The sequence below is a fragment of the Artemia sp. Qi Xiang Cuo genome, chromosome 21, assembly GCF_049724085.1.
Source record: "Artemia sp. Qi Xiang Cuo chromosome 21, ASM4972408v1, whole genome shotgun sequence".
Classification (NCBI taxonomy): domain Eukaryota; kingdom Metazoa; phylum Arthropoda; class Branchiopoda; order Anostraca; family Artemiidae; genus Artemia; species Artemia sp. Qi Xiang Cuo.
The window spans coordinates 24,917,393-24,938,244 of record NC_142814.1 but is presented as its reverse complement, the minus strand read 5'-3'; the positions used below and the strand labels follow the sequence as shown (position 1 = coordinate 24,938,244).

The following is a 20,852-nucleotide window of genomic DNA, read 5'->3' as shown; positions in this document are numbered from 1 at the left end:
CAATGGTTCACAGCATTGAACCAAATATTGCAACGTCCTGCCTATCCCACCATTTGCTGCAGATTGAAATCAAACAGTTCATGGTAACGAACTGTATATAAAGAGTGATTTGGGCTAAAAATAGCAAAAACCCTAAAAAAAAAGTAGATCTGTCAAACAAAAAACTTTCCTGTCATATTGTAGCACTGAATCACAATTTTGACCCAATGTGGGTGACGTTGCTACCGATTGGAAATTTAGATTTTAAATTATTGGAAAACTTGTCCCTTCAAAATAAACTGCTACTATTAGACGGTTCTAGGCGTATACCTCCATACCCTCGGTGGAAAATACTCCCCAGAAAATATCCCCCTTGGGAAAACATGCCCACTAAAAGGAAATTATTCCCAAAAATTTTCTCCGTACTGAAAATCCCCCCCCCCCCGTAGAAAACTCCCCCATCTGTAAGGACGGTACAAATTACAAAACTTACAAACAAATTACAAAAAAGGCACTTGAACTTCTACAATGGGGTTCTTTGATTGTTTTGTAGTTAGGGAGGGATATAGATACCTCAAAGGGCGCATTTTAATGCTAAAACTTTCCATCTCTCATTGAGACATCAGATAAATACATAATTATTTCTAGGGGAGCGCAAAGAGCGGGGGGACGGGTTGAGGAGGGAGTAGCACCCCTTATATACGGAGCTATTTCTATTTAGACCCCGAAGCCGCGTCAAAAAGTCGGCGGTGCGCCGCCGAAAAAAAAACGGCGGCGCGCCGCCGAGCTTGCATCACCGCGCTGACGCCGCCGCTGATTCTATCAGCGGCGGCGTCACTAATACCGCCGCCGCTTTTTTTTTTTTTTTTTTTTTCCTCTTTATTGGTTATCGAGATCGACCTCCGGGCTTCAACCGTCATCCCGGCTAATCTGTTTCTTAAAAATAAATACTGTCCTCTTGGGCTCGCCATATATATCGGTTCATAGGATGGAGAAGAAAAAATTTTTCTTGAAACAAAAATTCTACCTTCCACTTTAAAATTCTGTTCATTTTGCTTTGTGATTTTTCGGATGAAAAGAGGTAGGTAAAAGAGCATTAGGTAATTCAGGATGTTGTCATAGGCAGCGCAATCGAGCTGTCTAAGTAAAGAACAATGTTGTTACAATGTATTTTTTTTTTCATACTAGGGCAATTCGTATCGAAAGAGTTGTCGTAGAAACTTCGAAAAGGACTCATTCGATTGAAAATTGGAATAACTAATACCCTTTTTAATAGTCGAAAGTGATTGGAAGGCAGCTAACACACCTTCCACGCCCAACGTTTCCCCAAACACATCCAATTAAAATTTTAAGATAGCCATTTTGTTCAGAGTAATTGATTTCCAGAGAGAAAATATGCTTTTTGAGGAGGTTACTCTCCCATGACCCTTAGGGCAAGGGTTTTGTAGTTATGCCCAGGAGGAATATAAGAACGATGTTGGCACAATGTATTATTTATTATTTTTTCCTTTAGACCAGGGCACTTCATATCGAAGAAGTTGTCGTAGAAACTTCGAAAAGGGCTCATTCAATTAAAGATTGGAGTGGCTTGTGCCCTTTTTAATAGTCGAAAATGATTGGAAGGCAACTAACACCCCTTCCAGGCCCACCATTTCCCGAAAAACATACAATCAAAATTTTGAGATAGCCATTTTGTTTAACGTAACTGAAAGTTCTGGAAATTAGGTCTTAGAGGATGACAACCACCCTCACAGCCCTTAGAATAAGGGTTGTAATTTATGCCCTGGGGGCATATACGGTGATTATAGAAAGCGTTGTCGTAGAAACTCAAAAAGGGATCATTAGTTTGGAAATCGAAAAGCCTAGTGCCCTTTTTAATTATCGAAAGTGATTGGAAGGCTTGACATTGTTATAGTAGAGATCGATGTGGGTATAATGTATCATTTTTTTTGTTGTTGTTGTTGTTTAGACCAGGGCACTTCGTATCGAAGGAGTTGTCGTAGGAACTTCGAAAAGGGCTCATTCGATTGAAAATAGAAAGGGCTGATGTCCTTTTTAATAGTCGAAAGTGATTGGAGGGAAACTAATCCCCCTCCCACACCCACCCACACATTTGCCTTTATGTTTAAAAAGTTAATGTTGCCATAAGATTAAATCAAAATGCACAGTGTTTATGCTAATTCCCAATAAGGCATCTCAGCAGTATCCCAAGAACGACTGAGGGTATTACGTTCAAACTTTCAGGGCTTCTTCTGCTCTTAAAATTTGACCAAATCAAAATAGCGTAAGTGTATCCTAGCTATCAACGAAAGTAAACAATTTTTTTTGCGAATGTTATCAAGTTTTCCATTTCAGGTCAACTAGAGGAGGTATGAAACTAAATTAAACACTACTATTTGTGTCCAGATTCTTATAAGGGTCTATGTTGTTAAATTTTGCTGAAAATTGTTTTCCAGCATACAAATAGCAGGCCAAACTATAAATTCTTAAAAAAACGAAAAGATTTAAAGTATGATTTTCTTTTTCCCTGAAAAGACTATGTCAATATAAAACGAACAGAAACTGTTTCCAAAAAATAAGTTTTTTCAAAGAAAAGTAAAGAACTCCATTAAACCAAAAATGAGCAAAATTAAAATCAAATAATCTACCAAGCGTAAAACTACCACAAATAAGCATCAATATATAAATGAAACCCAAACCGAACAAAAATGACAACAAATAATCGAGTAAAACTCAAAACGAGCAGAAATTATCATGAGTTGGTCTCAAAACCCCTGTACTATCCCAAGTCCAGAACATAATTTGTACTTCACTGAAAAAAATAAAAATGAATATGCATTGTCAGTTTAATATACATATAGTGATATTTAGTAATCAAAATGTTAATATTATTTGATTTATTAAAGTTATAAAAGTAAAAACATTTATATTTTTTCAGTAAAGTGAAAATTATGTTCGGGCATAAGGGTTTTGGGAAGGCATAGGGTTTTGAGCCCAACTTATGTTAATTTCTGCTCGTTTTGAGTTTGACTCTGTTATTTATTGTTATTTTTTTCGTTTTGGGTTTCATTTATTTATCAATGCTGATTTGCGGTAGTTTCCCGCTTGGTGGATTATGTAGAGCTAGCATAGACATATATCTATAGAAATGAATTACATTTTTTTTTTGCACAGTTAGCAGAGCACACTGAAGTCGAGGTAGCCTTAAACTTTGAATTGAAACGTTATAACTTGACCACTTCTTTCAGAAAATAATTTCGGAGGGTTATTCCGTGTTGATAAGAAAAGAGGGCAGTTTAGTTCTTCCTGTAGTGTAGGGCGCAGGAGCCCTATGGTGAAGGTGCAGGTTTGTTCTCCCTTATAAAACAACTTATTTCAGCAGATACAAAGAAGAAGCCCATTTGCGGGATTCTGTGGGACCCCAAGGTCCAATACTAGTATCAGATCCCGCGAGTGGCAGTTTACGCTCGTCAAGTTCTGGCTGTACCGGTCACATTTGTACCGGTCACGCTTGGTGAAGTGGAATTTTTATTATTATTTTTAATCAGAAAAATCGACGTGCCGTGTCGCGCCGCCGTTCAAAAATCGGTGGCGCGGCTTCGGGGACTATTTCTATTAGTTTTAAGTTTTTAGTTATTTAAATAAAATCCATACTTTAAGCTGTACCATACATATTTAGTTAAGGGTCTGAAGGAGAATAATATTTCTTGGGTTAAATTTGGAAGTGAGGTTAGTAGTTGGTTTGGTATTTAATCAAGGTGTGCAGGGATGTATCCTGCCCCCCGTTTTAATGAATTATTTTGATGGTTTAGTCCCAAGAAACACTGCAAAGGCTTTGGGAGAACAAGGTATTAAGTGGGAAGGTAAAACTCTCCTTGACTTAGATTCTATGGACAATGTAATACCCCTCGGTTTGAAAATATACTGATCTACGATACCAACTGATCTGATCTACTGATACCAACCCAGATCTACTGATCTCTGATACCAACTGAAACTGATCTACTATACCGAAATACTAAAAAATTGATGTCAAGTGATATTGGTACATGATAAATTGATGTTGCACATAAACTGGTGTTAAGGAAATATGCGGATAAATGGCTGAGATTTACTGGAGAGCTTGAAATATGTAGTACATAAATATGCTGACTTCATATGTCAAACTTTAACTGAATGCACACGTTGAGATTCATTAGCACCTTTTCCTCGAAAATAGATATTAACAATTTTAGAAGCAGATCAAAGCTTTAGAGAATTGACCCGCATTATTCAGTAGTTCGCAGAACTATATCAGATATGTTAACACCTTCAGATAAGTTTTGATAGGCTAATATAAGGTATCAAAATGGTAATACAGTGCACTGTACATGGCCACATATATACATTGATTTTTGAAATGATTCATGGATGAATAACCAGTTTTAATTGAAAAATAATTGTTTGCAAGATTCATAGCTAGTAACAACAATATTTTTAGGATCTATTATTTCGTCTCAACATTTAAAATATTCAAATATTCCTTAACTTAGAAGCGAGACCCAAAATAATTAAAAAGAATTTTTTTCAAGTGTGTGGGGGGGGGGGGGAGGTACAAAAACTTAAAAAAAATGCGTCAAAAATGTGTTTATATTCATTTTTGTTAAGGTTTCACGAGCCAGACGAACATTTCGGGGGGGGGGGGAAAGGCTCAAATCCCCCAACCCTCTGAATACGGCCTTGGCCCCAGCCCTCTTAATGTTCAATCCTGTGATAGAGACTATGAAATTTTTTTTATCTCTGGGTGTATTCTACTAATGAGCTAAAAAAAAATCATTAAGTTATAGCGTGCTGTTCGTATGATTCACTAATTTGTAAGGTAAATTAAGGTTCATTATGTCTCATTTGCATTTCATGCACCAGCACCATAAACATTCATTTGGAAAAAAAGGGACAGAGCTTACTAAACAAAGGATTTGTACATTTTATCTAGACATTAGTATCTAGGGGGGGGGGGGGGGTAAATAATGATTGCAGTCAACATCAGGGTCCTTCCTTTCACATGGATAATACAAAATAAATATGAACTCAAAATAATAAAAAAAATACTGTGCTAAAATACAGGACACATGCGCGATAAAAGACATCATCGAAATGTCAAACATGCTGTTGATAAACATGTTTCCGCTGACTAGTAAGGTATAAACAGAATGTTTCTCGCTGCGGGACCTATATTTAAACTTTAGTTTTTTGGGGTTTAAAGGGACTAAAAGGTAACTAGGTTGGGTTAGGTTAGGTTACGTATTTAATATATGTTTTGCTATACCCTCACCCCCTTTGCAAATATATAGCCCAAATTTGTTTCTGAACTATTATATTTTCATCCTATTTTGTTTTATTTCCTTAGCGTTAACCAAACTTCACTTCTCGCATGTGTCCTGTATATAGCACAGTACCTAAAAAAACTAGATCGCAGACGAATGAAAAAAGAAAATTTAATTGTCAATTCAGTGATTAGGTCTTTTTTTTTACGTGTTGTCATTGTTTTACTATTTGTCATTGTTCCGTTGAAAGTCGTAGATTTTTTTTTTTTTTTTTTTTTTTTATATTTTTTTTTTTTGTAGTATACCTTGTATTCGTCAATTATGTTTAGCTACCCAAATCCAAATTTCAAAAAATAATTGTTGTTTTTAAATTAGTTTAGGTGAGATTAAAGTTAGAAATTAAGTGGAAAAGATTATTATGTCATCGAGAGGAGGTGGGATTTTTATTATTAAAGATCAAAAAGAAAAAAAGAAAAAAAAAAAAAAAAAAAGCAGACAAACATTAAAAAAATAATAATAAATTGCGAAGTGATAATGCTTTTACAGTAAAGCAAGGAGAAGCTGTTATTTAGATGAGCAAAACACCTAATTAGTAGAAGGAAAACCGAAATAAAACTTGCCTGGTTAAGACTAGCTTTCTCTCACACAATCCGAATTCGAGTATCTTACTCCTCTCTCAACATTTGATCATAGACATTCAAAAATGTCAAATTTATTTGATTCCATCCAATCCGACGGAGATTGAGATTACCCAAGGAATATTTGGAAGCCGAGATAAGTTGATCTTTCTTTTTTATTAAAAAAAAAATATGTAGTTTTCTACTACTACTACTACTAACAACTCACTACATCACCAAGACGCCTGAGGCTAACACAGCTAATTTAGCCAAATTCGGGCATGACCTACTTTCTGTTTGGCTCTAGACAGTTGGCCAACTAGGACGATCTATTCAGTCTTCGCCAGTTATTCTTCACCCGCAGAACGTGTCCTAGACATCTCAATCTTTCTCTCATTTTAGCGTAAGAAAGAATAGAATCAGGAGCGTAATTTGCTATGGAACAGGGAGGGGGGCAAAATCCGTCTCCAGACCTAATTCCCCCAGACCTCAGTTTGCCCCCAGCTAAAATTCAGTTTCTGTACAAAAAAAAACTTGTCAAACTTGTTCTGCTTTCCACAATAATCTTCCACCTCGACTACTAACCTTTTATAATATTACTAATTGGGAAGCCCATTGTCTCCGCTCATCCAAAAGAGCCCTTAAAATTCATAAATGCTTTTCGAGTGCTGCCCAGCAATCTCCTAATTACAAATCTATTATTCAATGGAACTAAATTCCCTCCAGTGGTGAACTTGCCACAAGTTTCTGCACGTTGCATAAAAATGTAACAAAACTTGATAATATAATTTAACATTTCCATTTTTAACAAATTTGCTCTAATTGCCCATGTTTTATTCTTTTATCTTTTTTTTCAGTGTTACTTTAATTTTTTTTTTTTTTTTTGGTCCTTAACAAGTTATCTTCTAGGATCTTTATTGTTATTGATGTTTGTGTAATTTTTTTATTCGAATAAAATTGAATTGAATTGAAAACTACGATAAGCCTGCATAATTCAAGCATTCAGAGAAACAGTTCAGTTTTCTTTAGTATACCTTTGCCCTGTGGTACTATATGGTTCATTTTTCCTTTTTCACTGTCATTTTCCCTTGATTTGGGAAAATTGGCTCCATCTTTGCCCCCCCCCCCCAAGATTTTGATGAAATTACACCACTTGATAGTCATATTGTCGATACAGCTTATTGTTTGAAATGCGGTCACAATTCTTTTGGAATATATTTGACAGAAGACAATTCTTCTGGAATACATTTGACAACAGTCATCACTGTAGCTTCTAGTATTTTAATCTTGGTTCGCAGACTTGTATTATTCCAAAATTTTTCACTGCATCTACCATCTTTACTAATAACAATACCTAGGTAAGTGAAGCTATCAACTTGATCGATCTTCTCTTTACCCAATATCACCTCTTCCCCTTCACTTATTGACTGTCTAAGCGACTTAGCCTTCTTAACATTAGTTTTCAAGTCAATTCTTGCGCCCTGAACTCTCAAAACATCGAAAAATCATTCATTTTGCTAAAATATTTGTTTAAAACACTCAAATCATCAGCATAATCTACGTCTAGGAGAGTTTAACTTCTCCATTTGGTTGCATGCTCTCCCATAGACTTAGCAGCGTACCTCGGGACAAAGTCCATCAAAATGATCCATGTAAACGGGGACAGAACGCAACCTTACGCAACTCCGATTCATTACGAAACCAGCTACTAACTTCATTTTCTACTTTAACCGCAGCAACATTATTCTTGAAAACAACACTATTCAACATAGCGCAATCGAGTTTTAGTATGTGTATTATAACATTGAGACCTGCTGTAGTTCTGCCACCCAAAGACAAAACATATACCCTGTAAATAAAAGAAAGGTTTGTTTTATATGTACCATAGGTGGTTATCAGCAAATCTGTATTGACCAGTGCCAACTTTAAACAGCCATTTGAGAGGTTACAAACCATTATTTTTAAGCCTTTTCACGCCTACAAACCAGCAGGATTAGGAATAATACTTTGAAGGTGAAATGATGGCTAAGAAAATAACAAAACCAAGGAACATAATATTTTAAATATTAAATTGTTGGTTCGAAGAAATCTTATGTTAACCAACCCACGGATCAGCGGAAGGTTAAAGACTGCTTGGGAAAAAGGGATTAAGATCTTCCTGAATGTCAAATATTTTGGCTGAAGTTGTTTGTACTGACCACAGTATATAAAGTACAGGCAGTATGATCTTTCCCTATCTCAACCATTATACGAACCCGGACCGAGGTGCGAGTACTCCAGAGAAACGTATAAACATAAGCGACATTAGATCTTTTCACGGGTAGACAAGTCAGATTTCTCTTGAACGCGAAACTTGGCTTCAACGTTGGAAAACTAAATTTTGAAGAAACTAATTTTAAATTAATTTATTCCAATACATATATGAAAATCGGTAATTAGTAGTGCAATGGTATTATTAGATGTTTTTAGGAATTAAAAGTAGGTTTCGAAGTCTCAAGTTGGTTTCGAAGGCATTTTGAGAAAGTTTCTGCCAAAATACGTGTTCCAGGGTAATTGGACTGCTGATGGCAGATCAAATGAGAGGAGCTGTTTGTACGCGCTATTGCAAGAAGAAGTGGGAGGAGCTGTTTGTACGCGCTATTGCAAGAAGAAGTGGGAGGAGCTGTTTGTTCGCACCGAGAATGAAGAGCCAGAAATTATCTGCGATAAACTTACTGCAATATCTTTATACTGTGGTACTGACGAAGACCAGACAACCAAGTACATACATGGTAAACAACCAACAGTCCTCTTATTTTGAATTTTCAACAAAATATTGACAGATAATTTTACATCTGTCAGTCCTAGAGTAAAAACACGAGACAATACTAGAAACAATACAATATTCTAGTAAATTTGCAAGTCCCAAAATTCTTCAATCGGAGCATAAAAGTTAATGATATTTTTCAATCCTTTTCCGCAATTATGTACCAGCTGCGGTCACAAAGTAGCAAATAATTACCCAGTAACTACTGGAGCGCCTCAAGGAATGTTTGGCCAATTAATAGTGATACATGAGAAAATTTCGAGGAACAATAATCGCAGTCAAGTTTAATTGGAGCTTCGGGTTGATGCGACTCAACCAATGTGTTGATGGTTAATTTTAACACGAAAAAGAGAACAACAGGGTCTTATCCAGGATTTTGTTCGGGGGGGAGGGGACAAAAATAATTTTTCGGGGGAGGGGGTACAAATAATCTTCAAAAAACGCATACAAAATTTGTTTGTATTCATTTTGTTACAACTTTACGAGTAGGACAAACATTTCGGAAGGGGGATTCACCCCCCCCCCGGGATACTGCCTTGGGGAACAGTCTGTGTAACTTACGAAAGACAAAAAAAATGCAATTTCCTTAAAGTCTAATCCACGACGAGTTGGTTGCAACTTCCTTGAAAGTCTTCTATGTAAACTGAAGTCACTTCGTTCTTTAGAATTGGCAATTAATTAAATAATGTTTTTTCTCTTCAACCTTTTTTCTATTATCGTAGGCATGCATTTCAGACCTTGTGAACAGTATTTGCAATACCAATTAAGCTCTTCTTTCCACCAATATGAATACGATATTAGATGTGCAGATGCTCTCATAACCCTAGGCTATATGTTGCAATTTAGGAAAGTAATGTCATAGTTCTGTAGGTTTCGCAATAACTCCCTCACATTGGTTTACTCTTTTAAGGTTGACAACTTTTTTTTTCACAATTTTTAGTTCGCTTAAATTCATTTATTCCGCTTAAAGTTTTAAGTTAAATAATATATTCTCTTCGTAGAGCTAGTTCTTAGCTTAACAGGAAAAAGAAGAATGAAAATAAGCTTGTTTTTCAATAATTTACAAAATATTGCGATAGAGGGAAAGGAGAACAGCAAAGGATACTGGGGAAGGGTGGGGGCGGGGTAGAAAGAGAGGTGTTAAGGATCCAAAAAAAGTTTTAAAAAAAGATATTTTGTGTATATTTGTTTACAACACCCCCCCCCCCCCCGAGAAAACCTTCTGACATGCATCCTCAAAAGCGTCAGAGAATTCTGCCATTGCACTAAAGCCCGGTTCGCACGGGCACACGGCTATATTAAACAAATAAATAAATGAAAATGTTAGATTAAAGTGAAGTGTGACATCAAAACTTAAAACGAAAAAAAATTATTCCGTAGATGAGGAGGCTGCCTCTCCTAGGCCACCCACATTTTGCGTTGAAGTTTGACATTTATCCCAGCTCCTTAAGGACAACTGGTGAAGCACAAGGTCTATTGAACTGGAAAAAAGGTATTTTTAAAGCACTATACAAGCTCTTCGCGTGTTGTTTCCAGAGCATACTCATGGGAAAATCTGGAATTTCGGCATAGCAAACGATCTGTCAGAGCTTGCTTGAAATACAGCTAATCAGGAACAAAGTGTTTACCCATTTCTTGGCCCCCTAGTACTCCACCTCACTCCCAAAAAATGTACAATTTCCTCGTCCCAGAGAACGATCTCTGAAAGTTTCGTGGTAATCGGGCGCTGATTAATAAGTTTATAATATTATAAGTTTAAAAACTTTTACGTCAACAATGGGCAACTTGCATAACTTGCGGCCCGTCCGAGGGACATTGAGATCTTGTCATTTCCAGAGGCATACTTGTTGAAACTTTCGACTATTTTTAACAAAATGACTTTCTCAAAAATTTAGATGGGGTTTCTTAATGGGGACTGGGAGGGCATATTAGGGGGCTGTTTGCGCTCGAGTCACTTTCGGCTCTCAAAAACGGCGCTAGAATTTTCCATTTCAAGCCGAATATGTCCCTTTCGAAGTTCTTTCGCCACTTCGCTCTTTACTGATGACTTAAGATAATCATGCAGGCCAAGGCCAACCCCTCCCGAGAAATCACCAAAAATAAGATCCAGGATGCTCCGTAGACTTCAGCGTTTTTTGCCAAAGCGGATTCTACTGGTGATTTACCACTCCATTATCTATCCTTACATATCATATGGTTGTCTGGTCTGGAGCAGCAACTTCTACAGCAACTTCAAATTCTTTCAAACATAAGTTCAAATTCTTCCAAACAAAGCAGTGAGGATCATAGGCAACTATGTGAAAGATGTTATGATACAAGCGCTTGCTTCAGGGCTTTAAATTTGCTCAACGTGGGTCAAACACGTGACTATCAACCAGCAGTTTCTGTCTTCCAGTGCGTGCATAATCTAGTCCCAAGTATTTTTCGAGATATTTACCGTGCTAACTGTGATATTCATGCATATGATACGAGGAACAGTGAAAATTTGGTGGGTTGATCTTAGAAATAGTGCGAGATCAGGATTCCGATTGCAGTTTCTTTGAACTGCCGTCTGGAATTCTTCACCAGTGAGCATTAGGGCGGCTGAACATCTTTTGGATTTTAAGAGAAAGGTAAAAGAATATTTATTAAAAAATGGTCAATAAATGTGTGAATTTAATTCAATTTATTATTAATATTTTTTATTTTTTAATGAGGAAGGGGTGGTTGGGGTGGCAGGGAGTAACGGGTGGATGGGGGTGGCAGGAAGGAATGGGTGGATGGAGTGGTAGGGTGAATGGAGATGGTATGTAGGAACGGGTGGGTGGGAAGTCCTGGGGTAGGGAGGTCTGGAGGTAGAAGTTAATTTGGATTTGATAATGTGAAGGAGTTTGGTTTACTTTTTTCCCCTAGGTTTTTGTTTATTTAGTTGTTTGTTTGTGTGTTTTGTAAATGGCTAGCCGTTTTACTATGCGTCAGCAAAAACCTAGGTTTTTTCATTAGTGCAGCAGTTGTAAATTGTGAAGTGTTATAATCGTGTTTATTAATAAAGTAATAAAGTAAAGTAAAAAAAAGTAAAGTAATCAAATGTGCTCAGTTTTTGATTATAGCAGTCGGGTTGCACTGGTGATGAAACAGATGAAACAGAAGCTTACCAGTAAATAAGAATGGCTGCTCCTGAGGATTTATTACGTATGGGCCTCCAGGAAACGTGGGGGCACCATTTGAAATCCCCGAAACAGCAGCTGCAAGCTGTTGTTGTTGTTGCTGTGCCGGCATGAATTGTGGTTGTGCCAACATCTGAAACTGGGGATTCGCTTGTGGAGCATTCTGCGCTTGAACACCAGCTGAATTTCTGAATATCTGGAAAATAAAACGTTAAAAAACAAGTGCAAAGATTCACTAGCATGGTTGCGCATCTATTGTATGGTTGTTGCATGAGTGTGAAGCTATCTATTTTCAGTATTATAAAGGCTATGTGTCAGAGGTTGCGAGGTTACGGCTTTGTATGTTTTCAAAGGGCGAGGAGATTTTTAGATTTTGAGTGCAATTTCTTTGAACATATTATGCGTTAAAGAATTAGCTCACAGTGGTTTCTATGGAATTACAAGCCCATATTTCGTACGAAATTGAAAAAAGTTTGTCACGTGAAAGTAAAAAAAGAAGTCACGTTCAAACTTAGTACACAAAGCAAACACTTAATACAAAAGGGGGTGGGCACTCCTCTTTACTCTGAAGTTTAACCTGTGCAATAAATATGTTTAAGTACCAAAGACATCCAAATACAGCATTTTTTGGTCTCTGGATCTATTTTTGGTATATTCATACCTGAAAACCGTAATATTGTAAAACCTTTTTTTGAGGTTGTTTCAAAATTACCAAGTTTTTAGTATTCTTGTCAAACTTTGGAAACAAACCCGTTTTTTTTTCGTTTTTTTTTTCAGGGCTAGCGGTTTACCAGAAAATCATAGAGACGTTTAATGGCTCATTTAAAAGCTATTTTTCATATCTAAGTGCTTTTTATAAATCCCATCATCTGAAAGTGCCATATGGCACTAAAAATGGAACTTTTGTGCCATTTCTCAGGGGGTGGGGCTAGCGGGCGACCAAAACATCGTAGACAGATGTTTAATAGATCATATAAAAGCTATTTCTCATGCCTACATTTTACTATAAATTTCACCATCTGTAAGTGCCAAATGGCACGAAAGATGGCACTTTTGGTGTCATCTCTCAAGCGGAAAAGCTAGGACTAGTGGGCTACCAAAACTTCTTAGAGATTTTCAGTGGCTCGTTTGAAAACGGCACTTTTGGTTCCATTTCTGAATTGGATAAGCTTGGAAGTATAAAACGGTAACATTGTAAAAATTATGATCCAAAACCCTTAACTGCATATTTAAAAGAGCCCCTCAAGTATACTTCCCCTCCCACCCCCCTTAGTAAGTCTCATTACTCCGTTGAGAGAATTCACTACGAAATCTTTCACACGGTCAGTCGACGTTGAGGCTCGCAAAATGATTTTTAAGATATCAAATGTTCTTAAGAGGAAAAAATTCATAGAATAAAAACTAATTAAATCTTGCAATTCCAAATGACTATTCCTTTCCCTAACTCCCCCCTCCTCCTGTTCGTAAAAATTCAGCGTCACCAAATATAGTTCAATGCTCTCACTCTTTATATTAGAAACTTGAATTAATTCAATGTTTTATAGTAGCCAGTTACAAATGTATTTTCTGAACAAGGTCCAATAACTATGCTTTTGGTGACGACACAACCCTGCATAGTCCCTATATGTCCCTATATTAGGTATATAAATATACCTAAGTATGATGAAAATATAATACTTTAGAAACAAATTGGGGCTATATTTTACATTAGCGGGGGGGGGGGGCGAATGGAGGGGAGTACGGTATAGCGGGTCTGCATGCAAAATGTGTTAGGTATAATTATTCTGCATATTATGAAGCAAGAAATGTTGTCTAACTTAAAACTGTCTCAATAATTTACCCCTCCCCCTCTAATGTGAAAATATATAACTCAACTTATATGTTTCCCATCAATTCTGTCACTTGTTGTTGTCTTGTTTCACGCTAAGCTAAATGAAACTAACGAAAGAAACCGGTTTCACCGGTTAAACCGTTTTTTTTTAGGGAAGTAAGGAGCGAAGTTGAAAGTTAAAACGAACAAAAATTAATGCTTCATAGTCTGTCTAACATATGAATAAAACTAGTACAAATAAACCACAGTTTATATAATTATCCAGTAAGCTTATCACAGATCATTTCTGGTCTTCGTTCTCGGTGCGAACAAAAAGCTCCTCCCACTTCTTTCTTCATTTGTGGATCAGTGTGTTTGCGTCTATCAATGAGAAATGGTTACAAAATGCATTATTCGTAATAGCGGGTTTCCACTTGTTTCCGATTGTTTCGCGTCTGACTTGTCTACCCGTGAAAAGATCTGATGCCGATAATGTTTCTATCTGCAAAAACGTTCTCTGGAGCACTCGCACCCCGGTCCGGGTTTTTATAATGGGTGAGATAGGGAATGATCATACTGGATAATTATATAAACTGTGAAATAAACGAACTAATTATATTTCCCTATGTTTGTAGGATTATAGAAAAGTAGCGCTTTACTGAAAACACGAAACAATATAAGAGACTTTGGTACAGTAAAAGCAAATCGATTAAGGACACTTTTAAAGTATAAAAATAAAGCATTTTAGGATTGTTGCTTAATTTTTCTTTTCGTTTAATTTGGTAACATTTCTGCACAATGGTTCAGTTCAATGATTGGCTCTCGTTTTGGTTCTGAAAAGGACTTGATTAGTCATGATTTGTCATGGTTGCAAAGGTAGCTGCAACCTACTAAAGAGCGGACCACAGCCTATTGTAACCGAAAGTTAAAAAATGCGTTTTGAAAAAAAACTACCTAGTGAAAAAAAAATATCGTGTAATACTGATTAAGGAGTGATGACTATTATTTCGATTTGTCTTAAAAATAAAAGTTCATTGCGAAAAGAAATTTATGGTGATTTTACAAAAAAAAACTGAAACCCCTCGAAAATGGCGTCAAATCAAAATGAAAATTGTACCATTGGAATCAGTATGGTTGAAAGCTTTAAAACAGGAAATTAAACTCCACCTCCTTGAGCAACAAGGAAAATAACTTTTTTGCATGGGTAGCACTGATCTATCTCCCGTTTTTTGTTTTTTTTTTTTTTTTTTGTTTGTTTTTTTCTAGCAGGACTAGGGGGTGACCAGAATATCATATAGAGGTGTGTAATAGCTCATACGAACGGAAATTAAAATAGCTAGTGCCATTTTAAGTGACCAAAAAGATTATAGGGCAACTAGGCCCCCTAAAGCCCCCTCCCCCAAAGTCATCCAATCACAATTTTGAGATAAAAACGGCGTCAGATCAAAATGAAAATTGTACCATTGGAATCAGCATGGTTGAAAGCTTTAAAACAGGAAATTAAACTCCACCTCCTTGAGCAACAAGGAAAATAACTTTTTTGCATGGGTAGCACTGATCTATCTCCCGTTTTTTGTTGTTGTTTTTTTTTTGTTTGTTTTTTTCTAGCAGGACTAGGGGGTGACCAGAATATCATATAGAGGTGTGTAATAGCTCATACGAACGGAAATTAAAATAGCTAGTGCCATTTTAAGTGACCAAAAAGATTATAGGGCAACTAGGCCCCCTAAAGCCCCCTCCCCCAAAGTCATCCAATCACAATTTTGAGATAAAAACGGCGTCAGATCAAAATGAAAATTGTACCATTGGAATCAGCATGGTTGAAAGCTTTAAAACAGGAAATTAAACTCCACCTCCTTGAGCAACAAGGAAAATAACTTTTTTGCATGGGTAGCACTGATCTATCTCCCGTTTTTTTTTTTTTTTTTGTTTTTTTTTTCTAGCAGAACTAGGGGGTGACCAGAATATCATATAGAGGTGTGTAATAGCTCATTCGAACGGAAATTAAAATTGCTAGTGCCATTTTAAGTGACCAAAAAGATTATAGGGCAACTAGCCCCCCTAAAGCACCCTCCCCCAAAGTCATCCAATCACAATTTTGAGATAGTCATTTTTTTTCAACGTAGTTCAAAGGTCAACATCTTTGGTTTTGGTGATGATATGACCCTCCATAGTCCCTGGGAAAAGGGCCGCACACTGATTCGGTATCGGACGTCTTTATATCACGCGTATTGTTATTGGGCGTATTGGTATCGCAGGTATCTAGGCAGATTTTTAATAGCATATATAAAAGATATTTCTCATATCTACATCCAGTGGCGTAATTTCGTCAAAATCCTGGAGGGGGGGGGCGGGTTGGAGCCAATTTTCCCAAATCAAGTGAAAATGATAGTGAAAACTGAAAAATAAGCCATATATTACCACAGAGGCAAAGATATACTAAATACAAGTGACCTGTTTCTCCGGATACTTGAATTATGCAGGCTCATCTTAGTTTTGACAAGATTTTTATTTATTTTTGCAGAAACTAAATTTCTGCTGGAGGCAAAAGGAGGTCTCGGGGTGGGGCAAACATGGATATGTAGGAGGCAGTTGCCCCCCACCCTTCCCCATAACAAAATATACCCCCTTCGACACCTTTCCTATAGATTCCACCAGCAGCAAGTCCAAATGGCACTAAAAACGGCACTTTTGGTGTCATGTACCAAGTGAAAAAGCTGGGACTAGTGGGCTACCAGTACATTTTACAGTGACGTTTAATGGCTCATTTGAAAGCTATTTTTCATTATCTACGTGATGTTTATCAATTCTAATATCTGTATTTGTGATATAGCACTAAAACAACACTTTTACTTTTTTTTACATTTTGTTCTACCTAGGTAGAAAAGCTTGGAAGTATAAAACGATATCATCATTATAATAATTATGGTCCAAAACCCTTAACCGGAGGTTTTCAAAAACACCTTCCATATGTTCCTCTTCCAAGCCCCCTTAATAAGCTACGCAATTAAGGTACAAGCACGAACATATCAAATTGGATTATTAAAGGTTTGGTTCTGTTGGTAAAGCATTCTACTTCGAATTAGAGTGGCTTGCGTTCGACTCAGGCTTGTTTTTTTTTTTTCTATCATGGTGTTCTCCCTTCTATACGATAATTTTCAGATAATTTCACTGTTTTCCACTCACTGTTTCCACACACCATTTCACTGTTTTTGTAAATATGATGCACTCATTTTTTAACGCTTGTCCCAGGAAGGTATTTGATCAAGCATTTTGATTCAAAAAGGAATAGAGGTCATCCAGTCCATGGTTTGCAACAACATTCTGAGATAACTAAATCCATATTCCAACGAGTGGCGTAATTTTGTCAAAATCCTAGGGGGCGGGGGTCAACGTTGGAGGCTATTTTCCCAAATCAAGTTAAAATGACAGAGAAAACTGAAAAACGAGCCGTATAGTAATAAAAAAGATTAAGATGTACTAAAGAAAAATGACCTGTTTCAGTGGCTGCTTGAATTATGTAGGCTTATCTCAGTTTTGACAACATTTTTGGAGAAAATAAATCTAAGCTGGAAGGGAGTGGAGTAAACTGGGGTCTGGGGGAAAATTTAGGTCTGGGAGATGTTGCCCCCCCCCCCCCAAAGAAAATTACGCCCCTGACCCCTACCCCAACCATTTAATGGCTGGAGAAGTGTAGGCATGTGCAAGGGGCTAATTAACTGACCGTCGCAGGTGTCCCTTCCTCCGTGCCTCCGGCTGTGCCTCCGGCACACCTGAAACAGCGTGTTCCTGGAAGCGAAGGAACACAGTTTTATCTTTGGCTTATGGACAGCGTACGGCGCGTTTTTTACGACGACAAACTTCCTCCTGTTTAGAGGTTATCTTTACTTGGTCGTGTTGTTTACTGCGTTCGACATTGGAGATCCTGGGTCCTAAAAAGTGGACATTATGCTTTGAACGAGAATTTTATTACCACAAACCTTTACCATTGCCTAGAGATAAATATGCATTCCCTAGTGCTTCTCATTCGTCGATTCAAACGGCTTAGGCTGGAACGTCTTTTCAAACTCTCCGACATGAATAGCCACCCATGTGAAGATTTTTTTTTAGAAAGATGCGGTCTCAAACCAGCTCTTAGAGTACTGTAATAAACTATTCGTTTCTCCAACTTCTACATCGAATTCGTCGATATGAAAGTATAACGGATTTTGAAGCTCAATATTCTAATGAACAGTTGTCCTTGCCCAAGGCCAAGCGAGTTAGATCCATTGGTGTTGTGTCTGTCAGTTCCGATTTTTCTTTGCCCGGGGACGATGAAATCAAGCTCGAGCTAGGGCGAGCTCGTATTGAAAGCCAGCGAATAATGAAAGCCTTGATACCCGACGACGTACTTTCTGCTTTCGGTCACCAAGTACCGAATGTTCGTCTTTCTGTACTTCACGACAGTGACTCAGACGATGACTCAGAGGAAAATACTCTGTCCGATAAGCAGAAAAAGGCTTCCGCGACTGACACTGAATTGGGCTCGGAAAGTGACGGCATCTTTGAAGATTTGCCAGTGATTGCTCACTGTGTGAAACACAAAAGTTGAGAAAAATTGGGTTAGTGAGCCTGTGACGAACTTGAAGAATTCTAGGTTTTGTCTTATCAAGACTTCTGACGGCTCCATAACACCAATAAAAAAATCCACGCTGTTGTGGCTTCTGAGGGAAAGCTCTGAGAAGCTGAGTAGTGACCGATTAATACGGGTGATGGTCCAGGGCCGACGAGTAGGACTACGTGAGTCGCCGCAAACCAATGCAGAGGTCGGTGTTAAATCGGAATTGCGTATCGGTGAATGGTGCGTTTACAGACCGGTTGGCAGGGGAAAGAGAGTATTAGTTGGGCGGGTCATACAGTTAGGCTACTTGTCTGGGCGAAGATGCCACTTTGTTGACACGCAGAATATGGCGATGCCGTTCCCTGACGACATAGGAATTATGTGCCAGTGGTTCCGGCTGAATGCTGATCTCAAATTAACTGCCGCATTGGTAAACCAGGGTTACTGTGACTCCAGCCTGTATGTCATGCATTCAGCAGAACCCGTTTCTATGGAAATCGGCACCAACACGGTCTTGGGCTTTGACTCAGACGTCTTCACAAAGCTGAATTTATTTATCCAGAAGAAAGGGTTCCACTTTTTTGATGTCTCGTCAGCATCGCAATCATCATGTTAAAAATGGCACCTAAACCCAAAACTGACCTCAAGACTATAAACACCACCATCGCCATGTTCTGTGTGTCAACAGACGCACTTTTGTTTAACAGTTTTCAGAGGTAGTTTTTATTTTTTTCTCTCCCCTCCTCCTCTCCAATCGGTGAAATTTTAATACAAAAACATGTAAATCTTACAACTTTATACATTATCATATCACCTAAACTTCAAAAAAAAAATTAATTATTATATACCAGTCAATGTATTGTAATAGTGGACATGAAGCCACACTACTATTTAACTTTTTTCTTGCCAAATATCTATCGCTCCCCCCGTTCCAGGGTGTCCTTCCCCCTCTAGGAGACGCTTTTCCGGTGGGATTTTTACTTCAATTTCTTAAAATTCATATCTTTCAATTTCCACTAATACGAATTCTAAAGGTGGTCTTCCAAAAGGCTTACTCTTACAACTTTAAAAATTTTTTAACACAAAAAAAAACTATTTGCTCTCCCGTAGACTGGGCGTCCTCCGTCCACAAGAAACCCATTTTTACGATGGCACTTCTTTCCTTCTTTTTTTTCAGCCCTTTATACGACCAACCTTAATCAACAAAAAAAACAAAATACAACCAACCCATCAACAAAAAACCCAAATAACCTTAATACCGACGTGCATGAGGGCACAGAACTGAACAGAATCTTGAACCATGTCTCTTACGGACGAGGAGGCCATCCACGGCGGGGCTGGTCCTTCCAGCTCAAGTGCGTGTGCCCCTCGTCCCCCATTCGCTTGAGTTCTTGATATAATTTTATGAGTCTCAAATGCATTCCAAGATCTAGGGCAGCGGAAGCGATGAATACCACCGGAAAACTTGTTCTGCTCAATAGAAGACTTAGTAGTAGAAGACTTAGTGTTTATACTTGTGCTAACCGAGCTTAATTTGTTTTAGCGAAGCTCATTTGTCCAGTTTCTCAGGGTTGTCATTTGAGCTGTGATTATCGAGATGATTACTGAAACGTACCAAAAATATCTGAGAAACTAGTTATTTTTTTTTAGTTGGTTGCTTTACTTAGCGCTTTTTACTAATAACTCGGTAGTAACAGTTTTTCTGACTGTTGCTTTACAGTTTTCTCTTCAAATACCCAAAGGCCTGGGTTTAATACCAAGAAAGTTGGATTCTAAGTACATTCGGGAAAGAGGGATCTGTGTTTCTTCCGGATTCTTTCGTGTCAAGTGTTTTATTTTTTTTTTTTTTTAGTACAATTAAGAATCCGAGATCCAAGGGTGCGTCTTGGCACAGCCACTAAACAGAAAAGCAGGTATGATAAAAGGGAAAGGGACGTGTGAAGACGTGATAAAAGGCAACTTTTACCGGTGGCCCAGCCATATTGAATAGGGCTGCGAAGCGTGACGTCAATTCTTGGACGGGAAATTCAAATAACGATGAAACGTGGATGCGTAGACACCTTTTTTCGGAACTTTGGCGAATTGTTTTGGCCTAAAATATTTGTCGTAGATCCTTCTAATCCACTAGAACGTTTTCACGTTAAATAATACTAGGAATATTGACAATCAGTCGTTAGTTACAACTAGAAACCACGTTTCACGGTACTTTGAATTTCGCACCTTGCTTTTTACGTCATCAAAGCGCAGCCCTATGTTGTATAACTTAAAAAAAGTGTTCCGGGATTTTTTTTTTAATTTCGGGATTTTTTTTTTGAAGAAAAATCGGAATTTTATTTTTGAGCTGGTGGCAACGCTGCATGTGTAATAGGAAAAAGTGACATCATCAGTGCCATCGTAGGGTTACCTAGTTTTTGCATGGATATCAACAACTTGCAGTCCTCCGTTCTTCTTCTTTAGGTACATATCAGTTGTTTTCAGTCTTGGGGGTTCTTTTCCTTGCCAAATAAACCCGTAAATGATTTTTTCCAAGTTTTAAAAGATCGCTTTTGAAGGTGCTGAAATATTCGACAGATACCGAATAACAGGCAAGC

At 37.7% G+C, this 20,852-nt stretch overlaps 1 protein-coding gene across 1 annotated transcript in view; it reads right to left on the bottom strand.

The window, feature by feature from the left end:
* Positions 1-20,242, bottom strand: part of pum (pumilio) — a 116,966-nt gene extending 96,724 nt beyond the window's left edge. Inside the window, exons 1-2 of the mRNA XM_089106858.1 lie at positions 20,228-20,242; positions 11,840-12,047 (exon numbers count right to left, since the gene is read on the bottom strand). Of these exons, the coding sequence (XP_088962984.1) occupies positions 11,840-12,047; positions 20,228-20,242 (223 nt within the window). The remainder of the gene's footprint in view (positions 1-11,839; positions 12,048-20,227) is intronic.
* Between the last annotated feature and the right edge of the window lie 610 nt (positions 20,243-20,852).